This window comes from Leptonychotes weddellii, chromosome 7 (genome assembly GCF_054177405.1).
Source record: "Leptonychotes weddellii isolate Sample4059 chromosome 7, ASM5417740v2, whole genome shotgun sequence".
Classification (NCBI taxonomy): domain Eukaryota; kingdom Metazoa; phylum Chordata; class Mammalia; order Carnivora; family Phocidae; genus Leptonychotes; species Leptonychotes weddellii.
Window position 1 is genome coordinate 113,971,129 of NC_138375.1, and position 23,243 is coordinate 113,994,371.

The 23,243-nt window shown below is 51.7% G+C and overlaps 2 protein-coding genes across 2 annotated transcripts in view; both read right to left on the minus strand.

Annotated features, from left to right (window-relative positions):
* The window catches only part of SLC25A48 (solute carrier family 25 member 48), a 46,579-nt gene extending 35,417 nt beyond the window's left edge, over positions 1 to 11,162 (minus strand). The window contains exons 1-3 of the mRNA XM_081825776.1: positions 11,079 to 11,162; positions 10,326 to 10,666; positions 9,683 to 9,918 (exon numbers count right to left, since the gene is read on the minus strand). Of these exons, the coding sequence (XP_081681902.1) occupies positions 9,683 to 9,918; positions 10,326 to 10,666; positions 11,079 to 11,162 (661 nt within the window). The remainder of the gene's footprint in view (positions 1 to 9,682; positions 9,919 to 10,325; positions 10,667 to 11,078) is intronic.
* The window catches only part of TGFBI (transforming growth factor beta induced), a 220,310-nt gene that overhangs the window by 179,060 nt on the left and 18,007 nt on the right, over positions 1 to 23,243 (minus strand). The gene's annotated exons all lie outside the window — the stretch shown is intronic.

Here is a 23,243-nt window from a genome sequence, read left to right on the forward strand (position 1 = left end):
CCGTGTCCCCCCCCCCCCCCCGGCGCCCACGCCTGGCCACCTCACACCCTCTCTCCAGGCCTTGAGGCGAAGATGCCGGTCCTGCCTTGTTCACACTTCCTCCGGGACACGGCAAGGGATGTCAGGGAGAGTTTTGCCAAGTTCATCACAAGAAGTAGAAAGGGCGGCTTTATCCCGAGTCGGCAAGAACGGGATCACAAGCACCAAGAGCTCGCTGTGATAGGATCGTAAAACAGCGCTGAAGGAACGCTAACTGAAGGCGCAGCGAGCAGCGTGGCCACAAGCCCTTCGTTTTCCGAGGGGCTGATTGAAAGCTAGGAGACAGTTTCACCATGAAAGACACAGGACACACAGTTTTGCAGGTCCTTTTTGGAGGTTAGGGACTCTTTCTCGGCCACAGCCTGCACGCCTCTCTGGCTGCAGAACCCTATCTATTCAAGAATAACTCAAAGAGTGTGCGGAAAGTCTCTAGCCCAAAGGTAGGCTCCAAGTCAGCTCTAAATAAATACTCGCTCTCTGGAGGTCTTCAGGCCAGAGTTTGTGCCCGGGGCGCTGTGCAGGGTTCCACTTCCTCCTCGCAGCGGCTGTGAGCAGGCGTTCGTTATCAGCCTTGCCGCGGGTCAGGTCTATGTGTCCGCTCGGCGGCGACAGTACCCAGTGATTCCATCAAACACTAACCTAGGTGTTTGATATAGAGATAGGAAGCTATCTCTATAGATACGGTTCGCAGCCCAAACCAGGTGACTTTAAGTATGGGAGATTATCCTTGATCGCCTGAGTGGGTCCCACCCAATCTTTGCTCTAAAGGCCTTAAGAGCAAAACGGAGGGGCACCTGCCTGGCTCAGTGGGAAGAGCATGCGACTCTTGATCTCGGGTCTTGAGTTTGAGCCCCCTGTTGGGTGGAGAGGTTATTGACAGCACTGATTCCAATCAGCTGTGGGCTTTCTCTTCCGTCTCCCAGCCCCGGGAACTGATGCTGACTGGCATCCCTGTCATGTCCCACTCAGCACCCAAGCAAGCGAGCACCTGGACATTCAGGGTCGTGTCTAATCTTCAGGTACAGCTCTCCAGGGGCCTGGCTCCCCTCAGATCCAGGCTCAGCCTACGCTGTCCGCCCTGGGCCACCCAGGGAGGCCGAGGGGTAGTCCTCTGTCCCTCACGTATCCTCTCTGTAGGGAAGCTCTGCACCCAGCCTGGACCCGGCCGGAGGTCCACGCTCACTGGGCCACATGGCCTGGCTGTGTGCAGGTGCTTTTGGCGCAATGGGAGTTCCCTGACCTCCTTCCAAGAGGGAAGGTGATTTGATGCTAACTTCCAGCAGGACACCAGCCTTGGCACCCCCACATCGTGAGGGTATGGCCTAGAAGAAGGGGCCTCTGCTGGGCCTGCGCTTCTCCCACTGACACGTCCATATCACCTCACCCAGGCCATCATGCTGCCACCACCCAGGCTGCCTCCTTCCAAAGCAAGACGAAGTCTGACCACTGAGGCTTGCTGAGAAGGGCCTAGAAGCCTGCTGAGGAGTCAGGGCTCACCATCAGCACTGACCTCCAAGCTATGCCCCACCTACCAGGTCTGGGGTATGTGCTGGGACAGTTCTAAGAAATGAAAGGTCTCCCGAGGGTGGCCTTTCTGTGAGTTCACCACTGAGCAAGTCAACAGGTGGGAAGGCCCACTCTCTTGGAGGACCCCCAGGCCGATTGTCATTCCTCAGTCCCATGTCAGCAGTAACTGGCAGGTCCTGAGTTGGCAGGCAGCGGCCCCGAAAGCTACTGCTTAAACTGCTAATGAGTGCAACAGAATGGAAGGTGTGGGCTCCTTTCCAGAATACACCACTGTGCTCCATTCCCAAATGTGTGCCACCAATCTGCGCATGAGGCACCTCACCCGGCAGGCAGGGGGAGGACCCAGGTCTAGTGGCAGTCAAGGGGCAGGCCTGGAGCATCCCAGACCACTAGGCTGGGGGACCTGGCCGAATGCTCACTCTGGGGAGGGGGTCTGGTCTGTGGCTGACTCCTGGCTTCCCTGCTTGGGAGCATTTGGAATGCTGCCATACGCATTTATATTCTACCCTTGGGAGGGAGCGGGTAGGGAAACTGAGGCACAGAGAGGTCAGTTCCCTGGGTTGCTAGGGCCAGAAAAATCCCCATTTCCTTTCTCCCTCAACTCTTCCTGAGAGGTACCCTCCTGGAGCATTTCCCGCTGCCGTGGGGTACACACGTGGGACGGGCTGCTAACCTCTGACCACCTGCGGCCCACTTCCCACCTCTCCTTCGCCTTTTCAGGGGACGACTTCCCTGAGCCCCAGCTATGGGCCAGTCTCCGCTCTTGGGAGCTGACAGAGAGGAGGCAGTTTGGGTTGCCCACAGGGAGGTGACGGTGAGAGCCCTGGGAGGGAGCTGTGTGCCAGGCGGCTGTCAGGGACGGCCTCCAGGCCTCAGGCTCTGGGCGCCTGCACTGCGTCTCTCCAGCCTCACGGCTCCGTCTCCTCAAGGCTCTCCCAGCCAAGCCCTCCCTCCCCACGGGCCTTGCCTGAGCAGCGCAGTCCTGGGTCAGCGGACTCCTGCCCCATGGCCTGCGGCTGTGGCCCTGCTTTCTGGAAGCCCGCCCCCGCTCAGCTCTTCTCCCCTTCTCTGCTGTTCCGCTCTCCCTCCTTGGTGCTTCCTCCCCTGTGTGGCCCTCCGTGCGGGGTTTCTCGGGGCCCTCATGGCCCCCCTGTCCCAACCACGCCCGCGCCTCTCTGCTCACAAGAGCCACATCCCATCTCCCACTCAGACTTCACACACCTTTCTTTACTCAACTCCGCCACCTGGGAGGCCCCACATCATCTCTAATGTGACACATCCCTTGAACTCTGTAACTCCCAAAGTATTCCTCTTTCCCCACCCAGCCGTCACCCAGGCCAGACCCTGGATGTGGTCTGATTCCTCTCTCTGCCCCAGGCCTCATGCCATCAGCCATCTCCTCCGTGGCCCTGACGCCCAGCCCTTTCTGACCTCTCCCTATGTGGCCGAGCTCAGGTCTGTACCACTGTGTGCCTGCATCAGGGTGACAGAGACGCTCTGCCCCGTCCCCTGTCTAGCCTCCAGCCACTACCGCAGTGAAATTCTGAAACCTTCCATCTGCTCCAGCCCTCCTCTGCTGAGGGACCTCCCATGACTCCCCATGGCCTTGAGCATAATTCCAACACCCCAGCTTGGCATGCAAGGGTCTGCGGGCCTGGGTCTGGCGGCCTTTCCACTTCTTACTTCCTACCACCTCCCCTCAGGCTGGAGCCCCAGCTGGGCAGTGTGCCCTCCAAACCCCACCTGCTTTCTGCATGCAACCGTGCACACATGTTCTCCTATTACAAACACCCTCTCCTCTGCTTCCCTGGCTAACCCCTGTACCTGACTCCTTTGAGACTCAGCTCGGCCCCCACCTTCTCCTGACATGCCTTCCATGAAGCACTCACCACCCCACTCCACACTGGATCTGCTCTCTCCCCGGTGTGTTTCCAGAACATCTCGGGCATATCCATATCACGGCTACCACCCTCTAAAGATTAGTCTGTCTTCCTGAGAACAGGGTGCTGCCTTATTCTCCTGTAAGCCTGCAGCACCTGGCACAGGCCCGGTGGACAGCCACCACTCAGTGGGCCTTAAATGGGGAAGGCTGTGGAGCAGAAGTCAGAAAGGGCTGCTGACTGCCGACAGCTTAAGACGGGGTCCAGATACAAGGCAGAGCAGATGAGGCCCTGGGCCTTTCTTGGCATGTCACAGAAGCCTGGCTCCTTTCAGGCCCTCAAAGCTACCAGACGTTTTTCCACCTCAGGACCTTTGCACTAACCACTCCTGCTTGTGGCTCCCTCCTCTTGCATTTCTGGAGGAGAGCTTCTACTCCCTTCAGGCCTAAGGTGAAACGTCCTCTTCCTAGAGGCCTCCCCAGACCCCTGGGCCAAGGTCAAGCCCTTGTCCCTCTTGAGGCATCCCTGTTTCTCATTCCACCCCTTACCATGTTGGTCAGTCCTCGAGCAATGCCTGGGACGCCTGGGAGCATAGGACTCTTCTGACTCATCCACCGCCACGGCATCCTAAGCCTCGGCCACGGAGCAGATGAACAGGACTTCCTGACTGCTGAATGCAAATGAATGGAGTGGAAACACATGTGTATGTTGTCTTTTTCTTTGGGCATTTGCACCTGTTGCATCCATCCTGTACTGGCCTCAGACAGTGGGAGCTCTCTGGTTCCTTCCCTGACTCTAATGGAAAGAGAAAAGAGCCCCTACGGTGATTTTTAAGGTGCTGTTCGAGCTTCTCATTTGGGGCAACGTTCCCTCCTTTATTGACAGTTCTTTGAGAAAGTCTATTCAGAGCATGTTCAGACTGTATTTGGTCCAGCAGCAATTCAGTTTGACTCCAAGTTAAGAAACAGAGTTGCAGGGCTGTGCAGGGGGGCAAAGCAGCCACTGGAAGACTGGGTGGCCTGGGCTCTACTTCTGGTGCTGCTTCTGCCTCCCTGGGCCCCGTGGGCAAGTCCAGGCCTCAGTTTCCCCTTCTGTCTTTTGGAGAGTACAGATGACTTCCGTCTTAGGCAGTATCCAAAAAGTATGAAATTCTGGGCCGCAGCGACACCAGCTCTGGGTGTCTTGTCAAGATGTGCCAGCAGAGGGCGCTGCCGTCCAGCACTTGGGATCCCGGGAGGAAAAAACCAGCTTGGCGGCCCCAGGGGGAGTTTCTGGGCCCAGGTTCCTTGGCCCCGGGGCTGGCAGAGCATACACTTGGGCAGTGAAAGAGGAGCTGACCTGGGAGGTTCAGAGGAATCTGAACGTGCCAGAAAGGACTTCTGAGAGGACTGAGGAGGATCCATCTGAGGCTTTTCCAAGCTGACTGTTCTTGGAGGGAGAATGCCCCAGTATCAAGACCTTGAATATACCAGGGTCTTTTTTTTTTTTTTAAACCAGGGCTCCAAGCTGGCCCAGTACTATATGCTCCACCTATAACATCTCATTTTATTCTGTGAGGAAATTCCCCATTTTATAGGTGAGAGGAGTAAGGTTCAGGGAGGTTAAGCAATTTCCCCAAAGCCACACAGCCAGTGAATGGAGGATTGATTACACACCTGCTGTATGACTCCAGGGCCCAGCTCTTAACCAAGGTGCTGCCTCTTGGCTAAGACTCAGAAAGTTGAGGTGACTTTCTCCAAAGCCCTTGCTTGCCCCCATCCCTGCCCTGGCCCATCTGCATAAATGTCCTAACTTCTGTGCTTTAGTTTCTCCACCATCAATAAGATGGTATGAACATTTGCCAACCACACTCATATTCTTAGGGCTTCTGGAGCAGATGCCCCAGTAATCATGGGGAATGCCCTGGGATACCCTCTGTCCTGTCCTCCCTGACAGACTCCCATGGGCCGAGCTGGTTCTGTGCGCGTCTGAGAGCAAAGAAAGCCTGGCCCACCTTGGGCTTTTCTTCTCAACTGATGGACATCAGTGGGCTGGAGCCCAGGACAGGTGGAGGCCAGGCAGGTCAGGGGACCAGGTAGATCTAGAGTGGACTGGTTTCTGCAAGAGGAAAGGGGCATGGGAGGAGGGGTGGAAGGATCCAGTACAGCAGTTGAGACCACACCCCAAAGTCCCGGCTAAACACCTACTGGGGACCAACCTGCCGGGGATGCAGAAGGCTTGAGCTGCTGACTCAGGAGAGAAGTTTGTGTTGAAGAAGTTTGCCCCAGCTCTGCCATGTGGGGGGGTCTCCCCTATCATGCATTCTTCAAACATCAGCTACAGGGTCCTGGGGGGAGGCCAGGAAACTCCATACTCTGGATGACCTGTAAAGAATTCAGGCCAGGAGGGACAGAAGAAAGTCTCGAGGGCAGACTCAGAAGCTGCAGGAAGGAGGTGACATCTGAGCGGATCCTAAAGAGACAACCTGGGTTTTGACCCATGAAGGTAGTAGAGAAGGGCAGGTGGGCAGAGGCAAGAGCCTGAACAATGCCAGTCAGGGAAGGCAGGAGACCCTGAAGAGGCTCCTTGCTGTGGGAGGGGAGGCTGAAGGCTGGGGGTCTGATGGTGGAGGACCTTGGCCAGCAAAGGGACTATAGGTGGTCCTCAGGCTTTGTGCTGCTCCCTGTGAGTGGACAGAGGACCCGTCTTGCAGCCATCTGCATCTCACCGAGACAAAACTCCCTGACCCACGCTGAGGAGGGCTTGGGCTCCTTGCAAACCAGCTTTTGCTCTCAGCGAGGACCTGGTCATCTTGTCCAGGGAAGGCGGAGGCCTGTGCTGGTCAAACGTCTCAGAAGGGCTGTGGTCTCCCTCTCCACACCTGCCTGGGCAGTTCACCGTCACCCCAGGACACGCACAACCAAATGCCCTCTGCGTGAGGGTGGTGGCCAGGACTGGGGAACAGGGCCAGGGCACAGGTGGGCAGGGATTCGAACCCAGGGACAGCACAGGCCTTCTTACTTGCTACGCATCACCTTAAGGAAAGACACAGGGTGTGACCAGACCTCCAGCTCTGAACCCACCCAAATCCCATTGTTCTCTGCTCCAGGGTCCCTGTGAACGTGGCAAAGAGCAGACTTCTGGTTGTTAAGAGAGGAGAGATTTTAAAGGACTCCAAAGACATCTCAATTCTGTACAAAGTACAAAGGAAAACTTTAAAAGAACAAAATCCCAAACCATATGGATTATATTTTCTCTAAAAGAAAGATTTGCTAAGTGACAAAACCTGTGGCCAGGGAAGAGGCTCAGGCCCACTACAAGGCCCCTTGGGGCCGGGGCAGCAGGGAAGCCACCCACTGGCCCACACCCGCGTGGTCCTGCGGCAGTTCCCCTGTGACGTCAGCCGGCCACAGCCCCACCTTCTCCCTCCTGCACACCAGCCTCAGTGAACGAGCTCGCTCCCCCTGTGAGTCACCAGGATTGGGCTCTGGATCTTGTATGACAGCATTTCGGTGGCCAGTGTCCAGGAGGACCCTCAGCACTTACATTCATGCCCTTGTGAGGTGTCTTTCCACACTGAATGACAGCTCATCTGCGTGACCCACAGAGTATGCCGAAGGTGACAATCCGGGACTCGTGAGGCTAGGTGGGAAGAGTCCAGCTGTGAGAGCGAGCAAGCAGAGCCTCCAGCCCCCGTCAAGCCTTCGGGTGACCACAGCCCTGGCCGATACCCTGACCGCAACTTCACGAGAAACCCCAAGCCAGAGCCACCCAGCCAAGCTGCTGCCAGGTTCCCGACCCTCACACCTGGGAGAAAATACATGTATGTCATTATTTGAAGCCACTGAGATGACTTATTACAGAGAATTCGAGATCTAATAGAAGTAACGTAAGCGTAATGTTAATGTTCATTATGGTCTAAGCATAACAGTCAAAAGCATGGGGTCCAGCTGAGATCTGTTCACAGCCTGGCTCTACTATTTTCTGGCTCTGGGTTCTTCACTCGGCCATTTAATCAACCTGCGCCTAGACCTTCTCATCTGTGAAATGGGAGCGCCAGTCATGCCTAAAAGAATCATTCTTTTTTTTATATTGTATTTTAAGATTTTTTAATTTATTTATTTGAGAGAGGGAGAGCGAGAAAGCATGAGCAGGGGAGGGGCAGAGGGAGCGGCAGACTCCCTGCGGAGCAGGAAGCCTGACTTGGGCCTCGATCCCAGGACGCCAGGATCATGACCTGAGCCGAAGGCAGGCGGCTCAATGACTGAGCCACCCAGGCGCCCCTAAACGAAATCATTCTTAACTCCTCCTCATTGCACGTGAAGTGCTCAGCCCCAGGCTGGCACAGGGTAAACAATGGCAGCGAGGTGGCGCTTACCCTTGTTACGGCCTCTGTGTCCTGACATGTGTTCGTGCATGTGTCTGTGCCAGCACAGAACTCCCAGCCGATGCCGGCTGGACTGACGAGCAGCAAGCAGACTGCTCTTCCAGATAAGCCCATTCCCTCACCCTGGTCGTCTCTTGCCCCAGATCCTTCCTGCAAACTGCTCACTCCAGAAAACTCTCCGTCCCGAAACACTGGCGGTTTTCTTGGGCACGCGAGCCACTCAGGTTCGTCCAGCTCCTTCGGGAGCACTGGCGGGGGGGCCCTGCTGATGCTTGGGAGGCCGCTCGCGTGGGGACAGGAAGCCACACGGCCACCCCAGCTGGGACTGGCCCAGGAGAGAGTGGCCCCCGTTTCTAAGAGGCAGCCAGACACTTCCCAGCCCAGTCCATTTCTCTGAGGGCGGCGAGAGCCCAGGGACACCCGCTGGCTGGACCCGGCCCTGTGGGACACGAAAGGGGGAAAGACCAGTCACCCCCTCCAAGAACAAAGCCAAGGAGTCTTCCAGCAAGGGCACTGAAATGTCTTCACCCTACTGTCAGCCCAGCCCGAAGGGAAATCATATGAGTGGCTCAGAAATATTTTTAAAAAGTGCATTTTTAAAAAAAGCAATTCTTGGAGGTAACCGAGGTACGGCCGCCTGATTCCTCGCGCGCGTCCTCTCAACTTTGCCATCCTCGGGCAGATGGGGCAGCAGGGGAGGGTGTCCTGCTGGGTGGAGGGACAGGGATCCAGCCATCACAGGGGAGGGGTGGGAGCATGAAACCAGTGCCACGGGACAGAGAGGGTGAACGTGGGTACCAAGAGACTGCTTCGAATAGGAGGCACGGCTCACTGCCCCAGGGGAGCGGGGGAGTCCTGTCATCGTAACCGCGTGCTTCAGCCTCGGGGCCGTCTGCTGTGGCATGGGGTGAGCCTGGCGTTTGGGGCCAGGCTGGGGCACCAGGACATCTTACCCGCAGAGGTCAGGGAGGCAGGTCTTCGGTAGCCGTGTGTTATGTCGCTTTCCTCTGCTTGCTACTCCCAAGCGCCATAAGCCAGGGAAGGAAAGGGGGCAGGGAGGGAAGGCCGGTGGGATGGCCTCCAGGAAGCTTGACAGGGGGTCGCTGGCCCTTTCCTTGCTGTGTGGAGACTCACTGAGGAGGGGTGTAGAGGAAAGGGTTTTAAGTACTCAGGCCCCGAGGACAGACAGACGCAGGTATGAATCCCAGCCCACTGTTTGTGAGCTGTATGAGCCCAGGCATGCAGCCTACCTCTCTGAGCCTGTTCCTTCATTGGGAGGATGGAGTGGACACAGCGTCTATCCCTAACCCATAGCAAATGCTCCATACATGGAAGCTGCACGTATTTCTCCAAAGCATCCCGTTAGGGCATCAGTTGCAACCCTTGCAACTTAGTCTCTGGTCTGTATCCCTCGGTTGTTCCGTGGACCCTGCTCCCTCCCTCTGAGCTTGGGGCAGGCTAGAGCAGAACCAGGACCGTGGGGAGGTCCGAGTGCTGGGCCAGGCTGACATCCCCTCTGTGGAGCCCCTTTTGGGGCTGATGCTCTCCATTTGTCATCAGGCAGTTTTTCTGGCTAGGAGGGCCAAGGGAGCCCCCAGGGCTGTGGGGTCACTTCCTGAGGCTGTGGGGTCGTGGGGCAAGGCTGAGCATCTCCCCTCCATTCCCCGAAGAGAAGGCAGCCCCCAGGCCTGCCGAGTCGGGACCCTGGTGTGGAGCTGCACACCGGCAGGGCACAGGGTCCCCTGTTTGCCCCCCGCCGAAGTAGACTGAGAGGGGATGGAAGGGCCTGCCAGCCTTCGGGATCCTCCTGCCCACTCTGCAGGTCATAGGCACCGAGGCAGAGGGTCCCAGGCCAGTTTGGGAGCCTCACCCCCAGCCACCTTCACCTTTTGCTGACGAGCAGGTACTGGGGCCCATTCTCCTGCTGCTACCAGCTCCACTCCCTCACACTGTGGCTGCACCAGGCCTGGGCAGCTCCCCGTGGGCTCCCGGCCCCCTGACGGGGAGGAAGGAGGCCCAGGGCTGGTGTACAGCTCCTCCCCAGGGGTTCTGTAGCGCAGCATGGGTCCCGAGGCACAAAGGCCGTGGCCCCTGAAGGCAGCATCCCTGGAGAGAGGGACAGTCAGCCTGCTGTCATGGGAGTGGCCTGCCGAGACCAGCAGGATGGGGCAGCAGGGCGGAGAATGTAAGGACCCGGGGATGGTGCCCGGGCTTGCCGAGACTGCCTGTATGGGAAGGAGACAAGATGATGGTGAGCCAGGCTCGCAGGTTCGGCCAGAAATCCGGGACTGGCCTGGCGCTGGCACCTGCAGGACCTCGGCACGGGTACTGGCCTGGCTTGCTGGGTGGGGTCCCTGGACAGAGGTCTGAAGGATGCCAGGGGGCCTGGGGCTGCTCCTCTTCCCCCACCCGCCCCCCCACTCACAGAGCACCCGCAGCTGACGGTCATGCTGCAGAAGCAGCCAGCCAGGGCCTCTTCCCTTGTGCGTGGGTCTCGGGAGCCCCCACATGACCTGCCAGGAAGGACCAGGCTGGGAAAACTCTCCTCCTTGGAGCGGTAGTAAGGGAAGAACCCGCTGGGCGGTTCTGGGTCCTCAGGGAATGGCACCTCTCTGATGTTCTGGTTTCTGCCTCGGTCCCTGCCAACCTCGCGCAGTGGGGCTGGCTCCTCCACAGCCAGGAGCTTCCCGTAGGTGCGGAAGAAGGGCAGGTACTCCGAGGCCACCAGGGGCCCATGCGAGAGGTCGAGGCTGCTGGCCTGGAGGTGCTGGGACAGGGGCTCTGGGCCGTCCTCCTCCAGGAGGCTCTGGGAGACCGAGACCCTGGGATCAGACTCACAGCTCTTCTGGGGTGACTGGGAAGAGAAAGGGGTTCCACCTGTTACGGCAGCCCAGCTTCCCTGCCCCCGAGCTTCGTCCCCGTTCCTGCCAACACTGGAGGCCAGAGGGGTCTTTCTTTCCAAAGCATAAACCTGAGTGCAGCTCTCCTTTGTTAGAGCCCAGCGGTGGTGGCCAGCCGTGAGTAGGTTACCCAAGAGCCCTGGAGGACCTGACCCCACCAGCATCTGCAGCCGGCCTTGCGTCCCTCTCCCCTGCTCGCTCCACTCTGTACCCACCAGTCTCCTTGCCCTTCCTCGGTCACACCCAGCTTGGCCCAGCTTTAGAGCCTATGCCCAGATCTGCCTTTCGCCTCTCAGTTCAGAGGAGCCTTCCCTACCCCTGCATCTCCCCACCCCTGCCTTGAGTCCTGATCACTTCACCCCTCACATCTCCCACATTGGAATGTTCTTGCTCTGTGCTCTGCCTGTTCTGGTGTGTGGTGGTCTTGTCTGTCTGATGCTCCCGGCTCATGGCAGGCATGCAACTGATACTTTTCCAACAAATGACTGGGCTAATCTGCTAACTCTCAGGTCATCTCAAATTCCCTTCACTGTCCAGTCCAGCCACACAGACCTCTTGGTCCTTCTCACTCGCCAAGGAGCCTCCCGCCTCAGGGCCTTTGCTAATGCTCCTGCCTAGAATCTCTTCCTTCTCCTTTTCCCTGGTTAACAACTTCAGCCCTTGGCTCCAGGCCACTCTCTGCACTTCTCTGACTTAGCCGCATCACTCTGTTGTTGACTCCCACCACCCTGATGCCCCTCATTCAGAGCACCCACTCCTCTGCTATGAAACATTCATCTGCATGGTTACTTATTAATATCTCTCATCTTACTAGTTACAAATTCCACTGAGGCAATGCCCATCTGTCTTCTGCATCCTCCGGACCTAGAACAGCCCTGGCACATGGCAGATACCAAATATTGGAATAAAGGAAAGGAAGGTGGGAGGGAGGGAGAGAAGGAGGAAGAAAGAGAATATTACACTGGGTTTGGCCAGGAACAAAGTCCTTGCCAGACTCCATGTCAATAGGAAGGGGAAGACATGTCTTGTGGGGAGGTTGGGGAGGGGAATGAGGAATTACTCCCCAGGCCCAGAGGGAACAGAGAAGCCCAGAGCACCTGTCAGTAACCTTTGTCCACCTTTGCCAATCAGGATCAGACCCAGAGCCCATGGGTACATGTGAGGTCCGGGGGGTACCCTGTGGACTCTGAGTCCCACTAGGAAGGACTTATGGTCTGGCCCTAGCCTTCTTGATCCTTGCTGGGGCCTCTGGCCTTGAGTTTCCCTCCCTGATCCCATGTCATGTGGTCGTGTTGGTCCTAACTCCTTGTGTGCAGCTTCACCAGCGTAGTCCCCACTGGGAGTCCTAACCCTGGGTGAGAGCCCAAGGCCCGAGAGACTGAGAGCTCCAGAAGAGCAGGGACCAGGCCCCCTTCCCCTGAGTCCTGGTGCCCAGCTCGGGGCTCCCTGTGCTAAGTTTCCACCACTCCCTAGACACCCCATGGGCCCTCTGCAGTCCTCTCTCTCAGACAATCCACAGGAAGCCCGTTCCAGCTTTGCTGGGCCTAGGAAACAAGACGGGCTAGAGGCGGTGCCAGGTTTGAGGCCAAGTCCACCCTATTCCGAAGCTGTGACCTATGTGGTATTGTGGTCTGAACCGTGTGGGGGCACAAGATATGTACCCGGGGTCCCTGGGAATGCAACCTTATTTGGAAATGGAGTCTTTGCAGATGCAATCAAGTTAAGATGAGGTCATACCGGATTAGGGTGGCCCTAAACCCAACAACTGCTGTCCTTATGGGGGAAATTTGGACCCAGACACAGAGGGAGCATCATATGACGTTGGGGGCAGAGACTCGAGTGGTGCTGCCACAAGCCAGGAGAGCAAGGAGCCGCCAGAAACTATGAGAGGCAGGGAACACATTCTCCTTGAGCCCGCAAGAAGGAACCTGCCTTCAGAACTGTGCTGTGTTAAGCCACCCAGTTGGTGATGATTGGTTCGGGCAGCCCCAGGACACTACCACATACAGGTGGGTCACAGGGCTGGTTGCATGGGTGAAGGGATTTGCCACAAGAATGAAGGTTTGCAGGGCTCTCCTGCCAATACCTCTTGAGCAGCTTATGGGGAGAAGCCCATCACTAGGGCTGCACTGTCCCTGCAGGGGCTGGGTTCCCCGAGGCCTTACCCTTCCTGCCATCCCGCCGTGCTGACCCAGAGGCTCTCTTACACCTGAGTCTTCCCCACCTGGGCCCTGGTTCTGCTTCTTCAGTGGGTTTCGGATTGAAGGAGGCCAGGTGGGCCCCCACCTACTCTCCAGAGGGGCTAGGCAAAGCAGCACGTGCCCAACGCCACGTATGCTGTCCCTCGGCCACCGCCTCTGGCATCCATCCTGGAGCCAGCGGTGGCCCCAAGTTGTGACATGATCAAGGCTGATCTTTAAACTCTGGCGAGAAAGACAAAGCTGCCCTTGGCAGGTCCCTTCCTCCCGGCCTGCTCTTCACCCTGGCAAATTCCCCTCTGCCTGTCGGAGAAGATTCTACCATGAAGTCACAAGGCCTGGTGCCAGGCAAGAAAGCCAGATGGCTCCGTTACCACGGAGACTCCTGTCCCAGCGCCCAACACCTGTGATCCTCACCTGCCTCTAATTCCACTTAATCCAGCTCTCCCCAGAGACTCGGGGGAAACAAAGGGGAGGCAGACAGCTTCGGGAATCAGATCAGCTCTCAGGGCCAGTGAGCTCGCTCGGGGGCTTGTGCCCAGAGACTCAGAGAGTGCCCCAGCACCGCCAGTGGAAGCCGAGGAGGGGGCCCCCCCAAGGGTCCATGTTGTTGCCGAGGGCTGTCTGGACCCCTCCTTCCCTGGGTGCCTCAGCCCGTTCGGCTCTCTGCTCCTGCCTCCTCTCCTCTGTGGGTCTTCCCCAGTCACTCATGAGCACCAGGTGAGAGGACAGAAGAAGTGCTCATGCCGAACGCCTGCTTTCCCCCCACAGAGCCACCATCCCCAGCTTGGGTCCCAGGCCGATGCTCCTGCCCCGGGGGAAGAGACCAGCATTTGCTGTCAGCTACCATGCTGGGTGTTCCCCTCAGGCAGCCCTCGCTACAGCCCTTCGAGTCAGGAATGGTACCACTATGCTGCCGTGGTACCGCCTGGGGAGTTGAGGCTCAGCACTCGGATGGCCTTTCAGAGGTAGTCCTTAGCCCTAGGGCTGGAGACAGGAGCCCGGACACACCGCACAGGGCCACGGGACCCGGCCATCGCCAGGACCTCAAGCTTCTCCAAGCACAGGGTGACGCAGCCGGGATCCCCCTCACCCCCACCCTGGGCCATTAAGGCTTGCTTTTCTTGTTTGGTAGATGTAACTCTTTAATCCACATGGAATTTATTTTTTGTAAGTGGTAACAGATAAGCCTCTAATTCTATTTTCTATTTTGAGTTCTATATGGTGATGCAACATCATTTATGAATAATGTATTCCTCCACCAACCTGATTTGAAATACCAGAGTAACCACCTTCGAAATTCTTAACTATTGTAAACGCAAGTCAGTTTCTCAAAATTATTTATGGTTCTGTTCCTCTTTGTCTCTCTTGGTACCAGTGCTAAATTGTCTTGAGCTCTTTAGTTTTATCATGATTGTAATTCATTATACAGTCATATTTTTACTATTTTTTAAAATTTATTTATTTATTGGAGAGAGAGCGATTAGGAGGAGGGGCAGCGGGAGAGGGAGACAGACTCCCAAGCAGACTCCAAACCAAGCATAGAGCCCGAGGCAGGGCTCAATCCCGTGACCCTGAAACCACAACCTGAGCAGAAACCAAGAGTCAGACGCTTGGGGGCGCCTGGGTGGCTCAGATGGTTAAGCGTCTGCCTTCAGCTCAGGTCATGATCCCAGGGTCCTGGGATCAAGCCCCGCATCGGGCTCCTGCTCAGTGGGGGGCCTGCTTCTCCCCCTCCCTCTGCTTCTCCCCTTGCTCATGTTCTCTCTCTCTCTGTGTCTCTGTGTCTCGAATGAATAAAAAAAAAAAAAAATCTTAAAAAAAAAAGAGTCAGACGCTTGGCAACTCAGGCCACCCAGGTGTCCCCATTATACAGTCATATTTTTAATAATCAGCTTTATTGAAGTCTAGTTTACATACATCATAATGTGTATTACTTACAACCTAAAAATCCACATAACAACCCCAAAATTAGTATACAGAAATGCCTCTCTTCAGGGAGTCCCCCACCCTGGCCTCCCAGTCCCAAGCAACAAGTGATCTGAGTTTTGATGCCATAAGTTCATTTTGTCTATTCTAGAATGAACGGAATCACACAATCTGTACTTTTGTGTGCGGCTTCTTTTACTTAACATTTTGTTTTTAAGACTCATCCATGTGTTGGTGTTCTGTTTGTGCCTTTCTACTGAGGAGCAGGACACCACTGTATGGTATAACATGGTTGGCTTATCCACTCATCAGTGTACAGACAGTCCAGGTGTTTCCATTATCAATAAAGCTGCTACGAATAGTAACGTATAAGACTTTGTGTGGGCATAGTTTTTGTTTCTCTTAGGTTGATACCTAGGATTCGAGTAGCTTGATAGTACAGTAAGTGTATATATACTTAAGAAACTGCCAAACTGGGGTGCCTGGATGACTCGGTCAGTTAAGCATCTGCCTTCGGCTCAGGTCATGATCTCAGGGTCCTGGGATGGAGCCCTGCTCTGCAGAGAGTCTGCTTCTCCCTCTCCCTCTGACCCTCCTCCCCGCTTGTACTTTCTCTCTCTCTCTCTCTGTCTCAAGTAAATAAAATATTTAAAAAAACAAAACAAAAAACGCTGCCAAACTGATTCCAAAGCAAGGTTGCACCATTTTACATTACCAGTGGCAACTGATGTATGAAAGATCTAGTTGCTTCCCATTCTTGCCATCACTTGAAAATTTTGCCATTCTAGTGGGTGTGTACTGGTATATTATGGTTGTAATTTGCATTGATGACTAATGATGTTGAGCATCTTTTCCTGTGCATATTGTCAACTTATATACCTTCGTTTGTTAAGTTTTTTAATCTTTTGCCCATTTTAACAACTTTATTGTTCTAATTAAAGTACAACAAACTGCAGATATTCAAAGTATGCGATCTGACCAGTTTTCACAAATGTACGTACTTGGGAAACCAAAGTGTACACAATCAGGATAACAAACATTTCTATCAGTCCCCACAATTTCCTCATGCACTTTTGTAATCTGTCCCTCCCTTTCCAGGCAACCACTGATTTGTTCTCTGTCAATATAGATTATAATTCCTACAATTTTACATAACTAGAATTAAACACTCTATACTTTGTCTTCTTTTACACAGCATAATACTTGTGAGATTCCTCTATGTTTTTGCATGTACCAATAGTTTGTTCCTTTTTTATTACTAAGTGCTTTTTCATTGTATGGATGTACCACGATCATTATTCCACTCTATGTAGTGTGTGGTTTTTTTCTAGCTATTTTGATGATATTTTTCTTTATCTTTCATTTTTAGCTGTTTATAATGTGTCTAAGCATCGTTTCCAATGACCTTATCCTTTTGGGGGTTTGCAGAGCCTCCAGAATATGTCAATTTATGTCTTTCACCAAATCTGGGAAGACTTTATTTCTTCAAATATTTTTTTTTTGCAGTTGATTTTTCCTCTTCTTCTGGGACTCCAGTGACACCTTTGAGGGGCCACCTAGCCCCTGTTTCTGGTTTCCCACCCTGAGGGGCATGGACTGACCTGGGGGCTGCTCCACAACATTATTAGGATGTGGTGGGGGCTGGGTTTTGGAACCGAGCTGCAATGGTAGTGAGGGTTCTTGGTGACTCTCATGAGCTGGGAGTTCTTTCTGCCCCTTCTTGCTTTCCGTTCTGTGACTCTTACCCCTTCCCGATGTTTGTGACCCTGAGCAACCATCTGCCCCTCTCCAAGCCGCAGCTGCCCACCTGAAGTCACACAGTGGGAAGTGGGTAGGGGATCCTTGGGCTCTCCCCTCCCTGCAGTGGCTCCAGGACCTCCCATGGTGGGGTCAGATCTCCATCTGCCTCCCCTTCCTGACCTGCCTGTGCCCAGTCCCCCAGGATTGCCCCCTTCCTGCTCCATGTCACCTCCACAATACCTTCTCTACAGAATTAAACTTTAAAAATTAAACTGAACAAATTTTTAAAAATTTAAGTATCTTTCCCACAGGTCCCTGGGGCTCTTCTCATTTTTTCTGATTTTCTTTTCTCTCTATTCTTCAGAGTGTGTAATTTCCATTGATCTATCTTAAAGTTTATAGGGTTTTTTTTCCCCCCTCATCATCACCAAGCTGCTATTGAAATCAGTAAATTTTTAAATTTCCGATTTTGTATTTTTCAGTCTTAACATTTCCATCTGGCTCTTTTTTATAGGTCCTATGTCTCTGCTGAGAACTTCTATCCTTTTATTCATTCCAAATGTGTTTTTCTTGACCTAATGGAACATAGCTATAATAGCTTCTTTGAAGTCTTTGTTTGATAGTTCCAATGCATGGGACACCTTAGGGTTGGCATTCATTGTCTTTTCCCTGAAGAACTGGCCACATTTTCCTGGTTCTTTATATGGTGGGATATGGAATTTTATATGGAATTGTCCCAGACATTGTGAATGTTATGTTGTGTAGACTTTGGGCCTTGTATATAATCCTCCAGAGAAATCCATATTTTTGTTTCAGCAGGCAATCAACTGAGTTAGGCTCAAGCTACGTGCTCTGTTTTGCCTTCCGTATGTAGCGATTCAAATCTAAGTTTAGTTCTCTAAGACTATGCTGTATTGACTTGGTTCTGTCCTTGAGCATGCATTATTTAGCTGCAAATTTACTATATGCCTTGAAATCAGGTAGGGTCGTTGGCCAATTTTGTCCCCTTTTTTTTTTAAGATTTTATTTTCTGGAGAGAGAGCTCGAGAGAGAGCAGGAGCAGGGGGAGGGGCAGAGGGAAAGGGAGAAGCAGACTCCCCACTGAGCAGGGAGCCTAATGCGGGGCTCTATCCCAGGGCCCTGGGATCATGACCTGAGCTGAAGGCAGACGCTTAACTGACTGAGCCACCCAGGTGCCCTGGTTTTGTCCTTTTTCAAAATATACTTTAACTTTTAAAAAACAAATATTTAAAATCCTATGTCCACATTTTCATAGAAACGTATTTTTTTGTTGTTTTTTGTTTTTTTTAAAGATTTTATTTATTTATTTGAGAGAGAGCACATGAGAGGGGGGAGGGTCAGAGGGAGAAGCAGACTCCCTGCCGAGCAGGGAGCCCGACGCGGGACTCGATCCAGGGACTCCAGGATCATGACCTGAGCCGAAGGCAGTCGCTTAACCAGCTGAGCAACCCAGGTGCCCCATAGAAACGTATGTTAAATCTAACTTTAAATTTCAAGTTCTTTGCATGTTTCTTTTTTAGTTAGTAAAATCTACCCCTTTGAGTGTACAGATCTATGAATTTTTTTTTTAAAGATTTTATTTATTTATTCATGAGAGACAGAAACAGAGGGAGAAGCAGGCTCCCAAGGAGCGGGAAGCCCGATGCGGGACTCGATCCCAGGACCCTGGGATCATGACCTGAGCCGAAGGCAGACGCTTAACCATCTGAGCCACCCAGGCGCCCCAGATCTATGAATTTTAACTAATGCATCCCATCAAGTAACCACCACCTTAATCAACATAGACAGTTCCATTATCTCCCCAAGTTCCCCCTTGCCCAGTGGTGTGCTGGTAAACCAGCTCTCAAAAACAAACAACACAACAGAACTAAGTCTTGATTGTTTGCTAATTTCCCTGGTGTAAATACTCCTGCCCCGGCCAGTCTCAAACTGCTGACATGGCATCACTTAAATGTGCAGCTGGGAAGAGATATGCAGCCCAGGCTCTCGTGAGCTGCTATAAGCCGCCTCAAGGGCATCACGCACTGTGCCCTTTGGCTGAAAACCCTCTTCACCCCACATGGAATCACCAATCTGTTTTCTGTCCCTGTGATTTTCCCTTTCCCCCAAAACTCTCGTAAGTAGAATCACATGCAAGTTCTAGTTACTCATCCTCCTTGAACACGATCTCTGCCTTCCTGACTCCCAGAGGTCATGGTGCTCTGCACAAGTGTCCCTTCCCTGCTGCATTTTAAATCCTGCAGAAAGCTGGGGAGATTTTAGGGCTCATTTCACTTGTTCCCTTTCTCTCCTAGATCCCTGTCCCGCAGTTCCTGTTTTCCACTGTCTTAAAATAGTAGCTTCCTACTTTGTCCAGTTTTCTAGTTGTTCACAGCGGGAGAACAAATCCAGTACCAGCTATATTAACATGACTAGAAGCAGAAGTCTCTCTAACCAGTTTTTAAGCAGTCGCATTTATTTCAGTAGTTACTCTACGCCAGGAACTGTGCTCATCAGTTGTCGTTGATTATGTCCTCTTAATAATCCTATCAGGATTATATACAAGGTGCCATTATTACCCTTATGTAAAGACAAGGAAATGAGGTTTAAAGAGGGTAATCAAAGGCCAGTAGTAAAGGGCAGCTGAAATTCAAATTTAGGCAGCTCGGCTCTGAGGCCGAAGTATTTAATCACTTTGCCATTGCAAATGATTTTAGGTGACACAGGTAAATAGTTTTAATTTTAACAGCAAATATATTTAATTTACCATAAATTAGAAAAAATAATATTGTGACATCAAAGCCACGATTTTTCAGATATTTCTGCCTGGGACAAGAGTAAAGTAGATTTTTTTTTTTTTTCAATAAAACGCCAAGTCAACTGACACATTGATTAAAAGCTGTAATCAGATACGGGGAGAACACACAGGTGACGTGAGAAGACCTGCACTCCAGGCCACATCCACGACACTTCACCCCTTCCGGTCTAGCCCCTGCATCCACGTGTGTCTATAGGTGTGGATGACGCTAACTAATTTCACATCAAAGGAATCACACGTCACCATGTGCTTTCTTCATTCCACAATGTGTGCTGGACTTAGCCCTTCCCCTTACATACAGTTTAAAGCCAGCCCCTCAGGCCCTTCTGTGGGGTGGATGCTCCTCTTCACCTGCCAGGAGCTTCCGGTGACTCTTAGAGAGCCACCTCTTCATGGCTGCTACGCAAGACCAGGGCCCCAGGGTTTCAAAAACCTTTGGTGGCTCCCTCTTGCTCAGGAAAGCAAATCCAAACTGTATGGTCCGGTGCCCCAGGTCTTTTACAATCCAGCTGCCTCTCTACTATGAGAAGCGAGTTTCCCCTCAGGCACCCCTAGCAGCCCTGGTGCATCCCCCCACTGTGCTCTCTTTCACAGGGGAGTCCCATTCCCTTCCTCCAAGACATGGCCCAGGTGGCCACAGATGCTCTCTTCACTTCTAGGCTGCCCTAACCCCGTACCCCAGACTGGGGGGCTTAGACACTGAAAGTGATCTCCCAGGTCTGGAGGATGGAAGTCTGAGATGAAGGTGCCTGCAGGCTGGTTTCTTCTGAGGCCTCTCTTGTTGGCCTGTACATAGATGATGGCCTTCTCCCTAGTCTGCACATGGTCTCCTCGTGTGTGTGTGTGTGTGTATGTGTGTGTGTGTGTGCTGTGTCCTCAACTCCTCCTCTGAGAAGCACAGCAGTCGTATGAGAATAGGACCCATCCTAATGACCTCATTTTACCTTAATTACCTCTTTAAAGAAACCTGATCTCCAAATGGTGTTAACATTCGGAGGTGCTGGGGGTGAGGCCTTCAACACATGAATTTTAGGGGACACAATGTAGCCCATAAAGTCCTCTGAGATGGACTTTAGATATTCTAGATCCTCTTCTCCATCCTCAGACTTAGTCTTTTGCTTCCTCTAGCCAAGGGTTGGGGGCCTTTTCACTTTGCTTTGTTTTATGTGTTTGTTTGGGACATGAGGTGCTCAGACCTCTTCTGCCCGCATCCCTCAGGCTGGGGTACAGACAGAAGGGCCACCATCTCCCGGGGGCAGGAACCAGGCCTCCCACTTCGCCAACACCCAGGGCTGCTCTGGTGGTATGCTGGTTCCCAGCAGGGGGTTCGCCTTGTGCCCTCTGGGTGCATGCGGACAGAGGCTTTTACATCCCAGCTCTGTCACTGAGCAGTATTGCTTTGGGGAATATAACCCAAGTCTCCAATGCCTCAGCTGTAAATCGGGGACAATAACAGCCTAAGCTTCTTATGAGAATTAATTTAGAAAGTAAGGTTAAGAAGAATGACTGACATAGAATAACCTGCTACCAAATGACAGTGATCATTATTGTCACCTCTCCTGTGAGTCCCCAAAGCTCCTGCCCAAACCTCCCAGCAAACAAGATCCAGACAGGGACATTAAGACTGACTTACCTGATGCAGTTGCCAGTACTCTGGGGATGTGGGACAGGAAGCTCTAAAGTTTTAAATATATATATAGCTGAAAACATTCTATTATATATAAAAATAACCATGTCTCACACTACACCTTGTACTTATTTTTTCCTGTGTCTCATTTTAAAATACTAGTCATAAAGCCAATCAGCACTACAGAGACATTTTGTGACTTTAACACAAATTTTAAATAAAATGTACTCACAGTTACTTTTAAATGAGGCAGAAAAACATCATACACCCTACAGTTCCCTCAAGACTCTTACGTGTAACTTTTAGCCTGGAAAAGAGACACTTTCCTAGTTATTCCACAAGGGGGAAGACTGATTCCATTTCTTCTGAAAGGTATCCATTGGGTCAACATTAAAGATCATTTAAAACTGGTATTTCTGGTGTGTGTGTATGTGTGTGTGAGAGAGAGAGAGAGAGAGAGAGAGAGACTATTTCTCTCAAAGAAATGAAATTTCTCTATGCAAGGAAGATGCCATTTTTTTCTAAGCTGACAACTTACAGATGGCCGTTGGTTTGAAAACATATTTCAAAATCATTTACACACACAATCTCCCTGCAGTCAATCATGGAGGATTCTAACCAATGCCACATCCAGAACGTAAGAGCACTGTGGTTATCCACTAGAAAGTCAAGCAAATTATTTAAATTCACAGGAATGGAAAAAAAAAATCATCTTTTTTCAACATCAAACAGAAAACATTCTCTCTTTGAAAATGTAAATCCCTTAAATGTATTCAAGAATTTTAAAAATCATCCCGGAAGACTATCCTATTACTCTTTGAAGCCCTTAAAGAATTTTTCTTAAAATAGTCACACGCTACTCAGGGTGGGGGAGAGAGGCTTTTAAGTGACAGTGGAGGTGGAGAGGCCCCATGGGTCCCCATGTACCTTTTTCCAGAAAGGAAGAACAGCCTTCAGAGAATCACTAGGCAAACATAGGGGTGAGGGGAAATCTTCTAAGAGTAAGGCACAGGATCTATTTCCCATCTGTTTTACATCTGGGGTTAGAAATAGGACTTAGAGCTCTGAACTACAGGGAGAGCCTCCAAGACAGTTAAAAACAGAGAGCTGAGGAGAACTTGGATCCCCCATGTGCAGTTTTGGTCCAGGTGGGGGTGAGGGCATTCCAAGCCAACGTGTTAGGCAAGCCAGAGGTAGAAAGTGGTTTGATGCCCAATCCTTTTGTGAGCTAATAACCAAGCATGAGCTTCAGCTCAAAGAACTGGAACTCCATCTGCGAAGAGAAAAACAGAAGAATCAAGAAGATACCAGCTATTTTACTCACAGAAGCTTTTTCTGAGGAAATAACTGAAGATATTTACAGAGATGTAGCTTTAAGATATTTACCACAGTGTTGTTTCTAACAAGGAAAAGTAAATAAACAAAAAAAAAAATTTTAAAGGAAAACCCTAAATATCCAACAATGGGGGATTGGTCAGAAAAATTATACTGTACCCACACAAGTAAATATTATGAAACAATTAAAAATTATAACATAGAAATGTATTTGTTGCCATGGAAAAAGAGTCTTAATATACTAAGTAAAAGCTGGTTATGAAACAGTCTATACCGGATATATATATATATAGTGGTAGATTTGCAGATGTTCATAATTCTCTTTTTGTTAATTATTTCCACCCTATTAAAAACACTATATAAAATACACTATAGACACTATAGAAAAGTCACATAAAAAAGATAGAACCCCAAATTCCTATCAAAATCCCAGCAAGATATTTTGTAGATTTGTAAGATTATCCTAACACGTATATGGAAAGACAAAGGAACTAGAATAGCTAGAATAATTTTTGAAAAAGACTAAAACAGAATCATTCTACCTGATTTCAAGATTTACTATGTACCTCTTTGCCCCCTGCTCAAAATAAAGCTGTTACCTTTCTAGCCCTGTCCGCCATGGTGCTTAGCAGCCAGGGATGCATGGTCTCAGACATGTTTACCAAGTAAAACACTGACTTGAGGCGCGCCTGGGTGGCTCAGTCATTAAGCGTCTGCCTTCGGCTCAGGTCATGATCCCAGGGTCCTGGGATCGAGCCCCACATCGGGCTCCCTGCTCAGCGGGGAGTCTACTTCTCCCTCTCCCACTCCCCCTGCTTGTATTCCCTCTCTCGCTGTGTCTCTCTCTGTCAAATAAATAAATAAAATCTTTAAAAAAAAAAAAA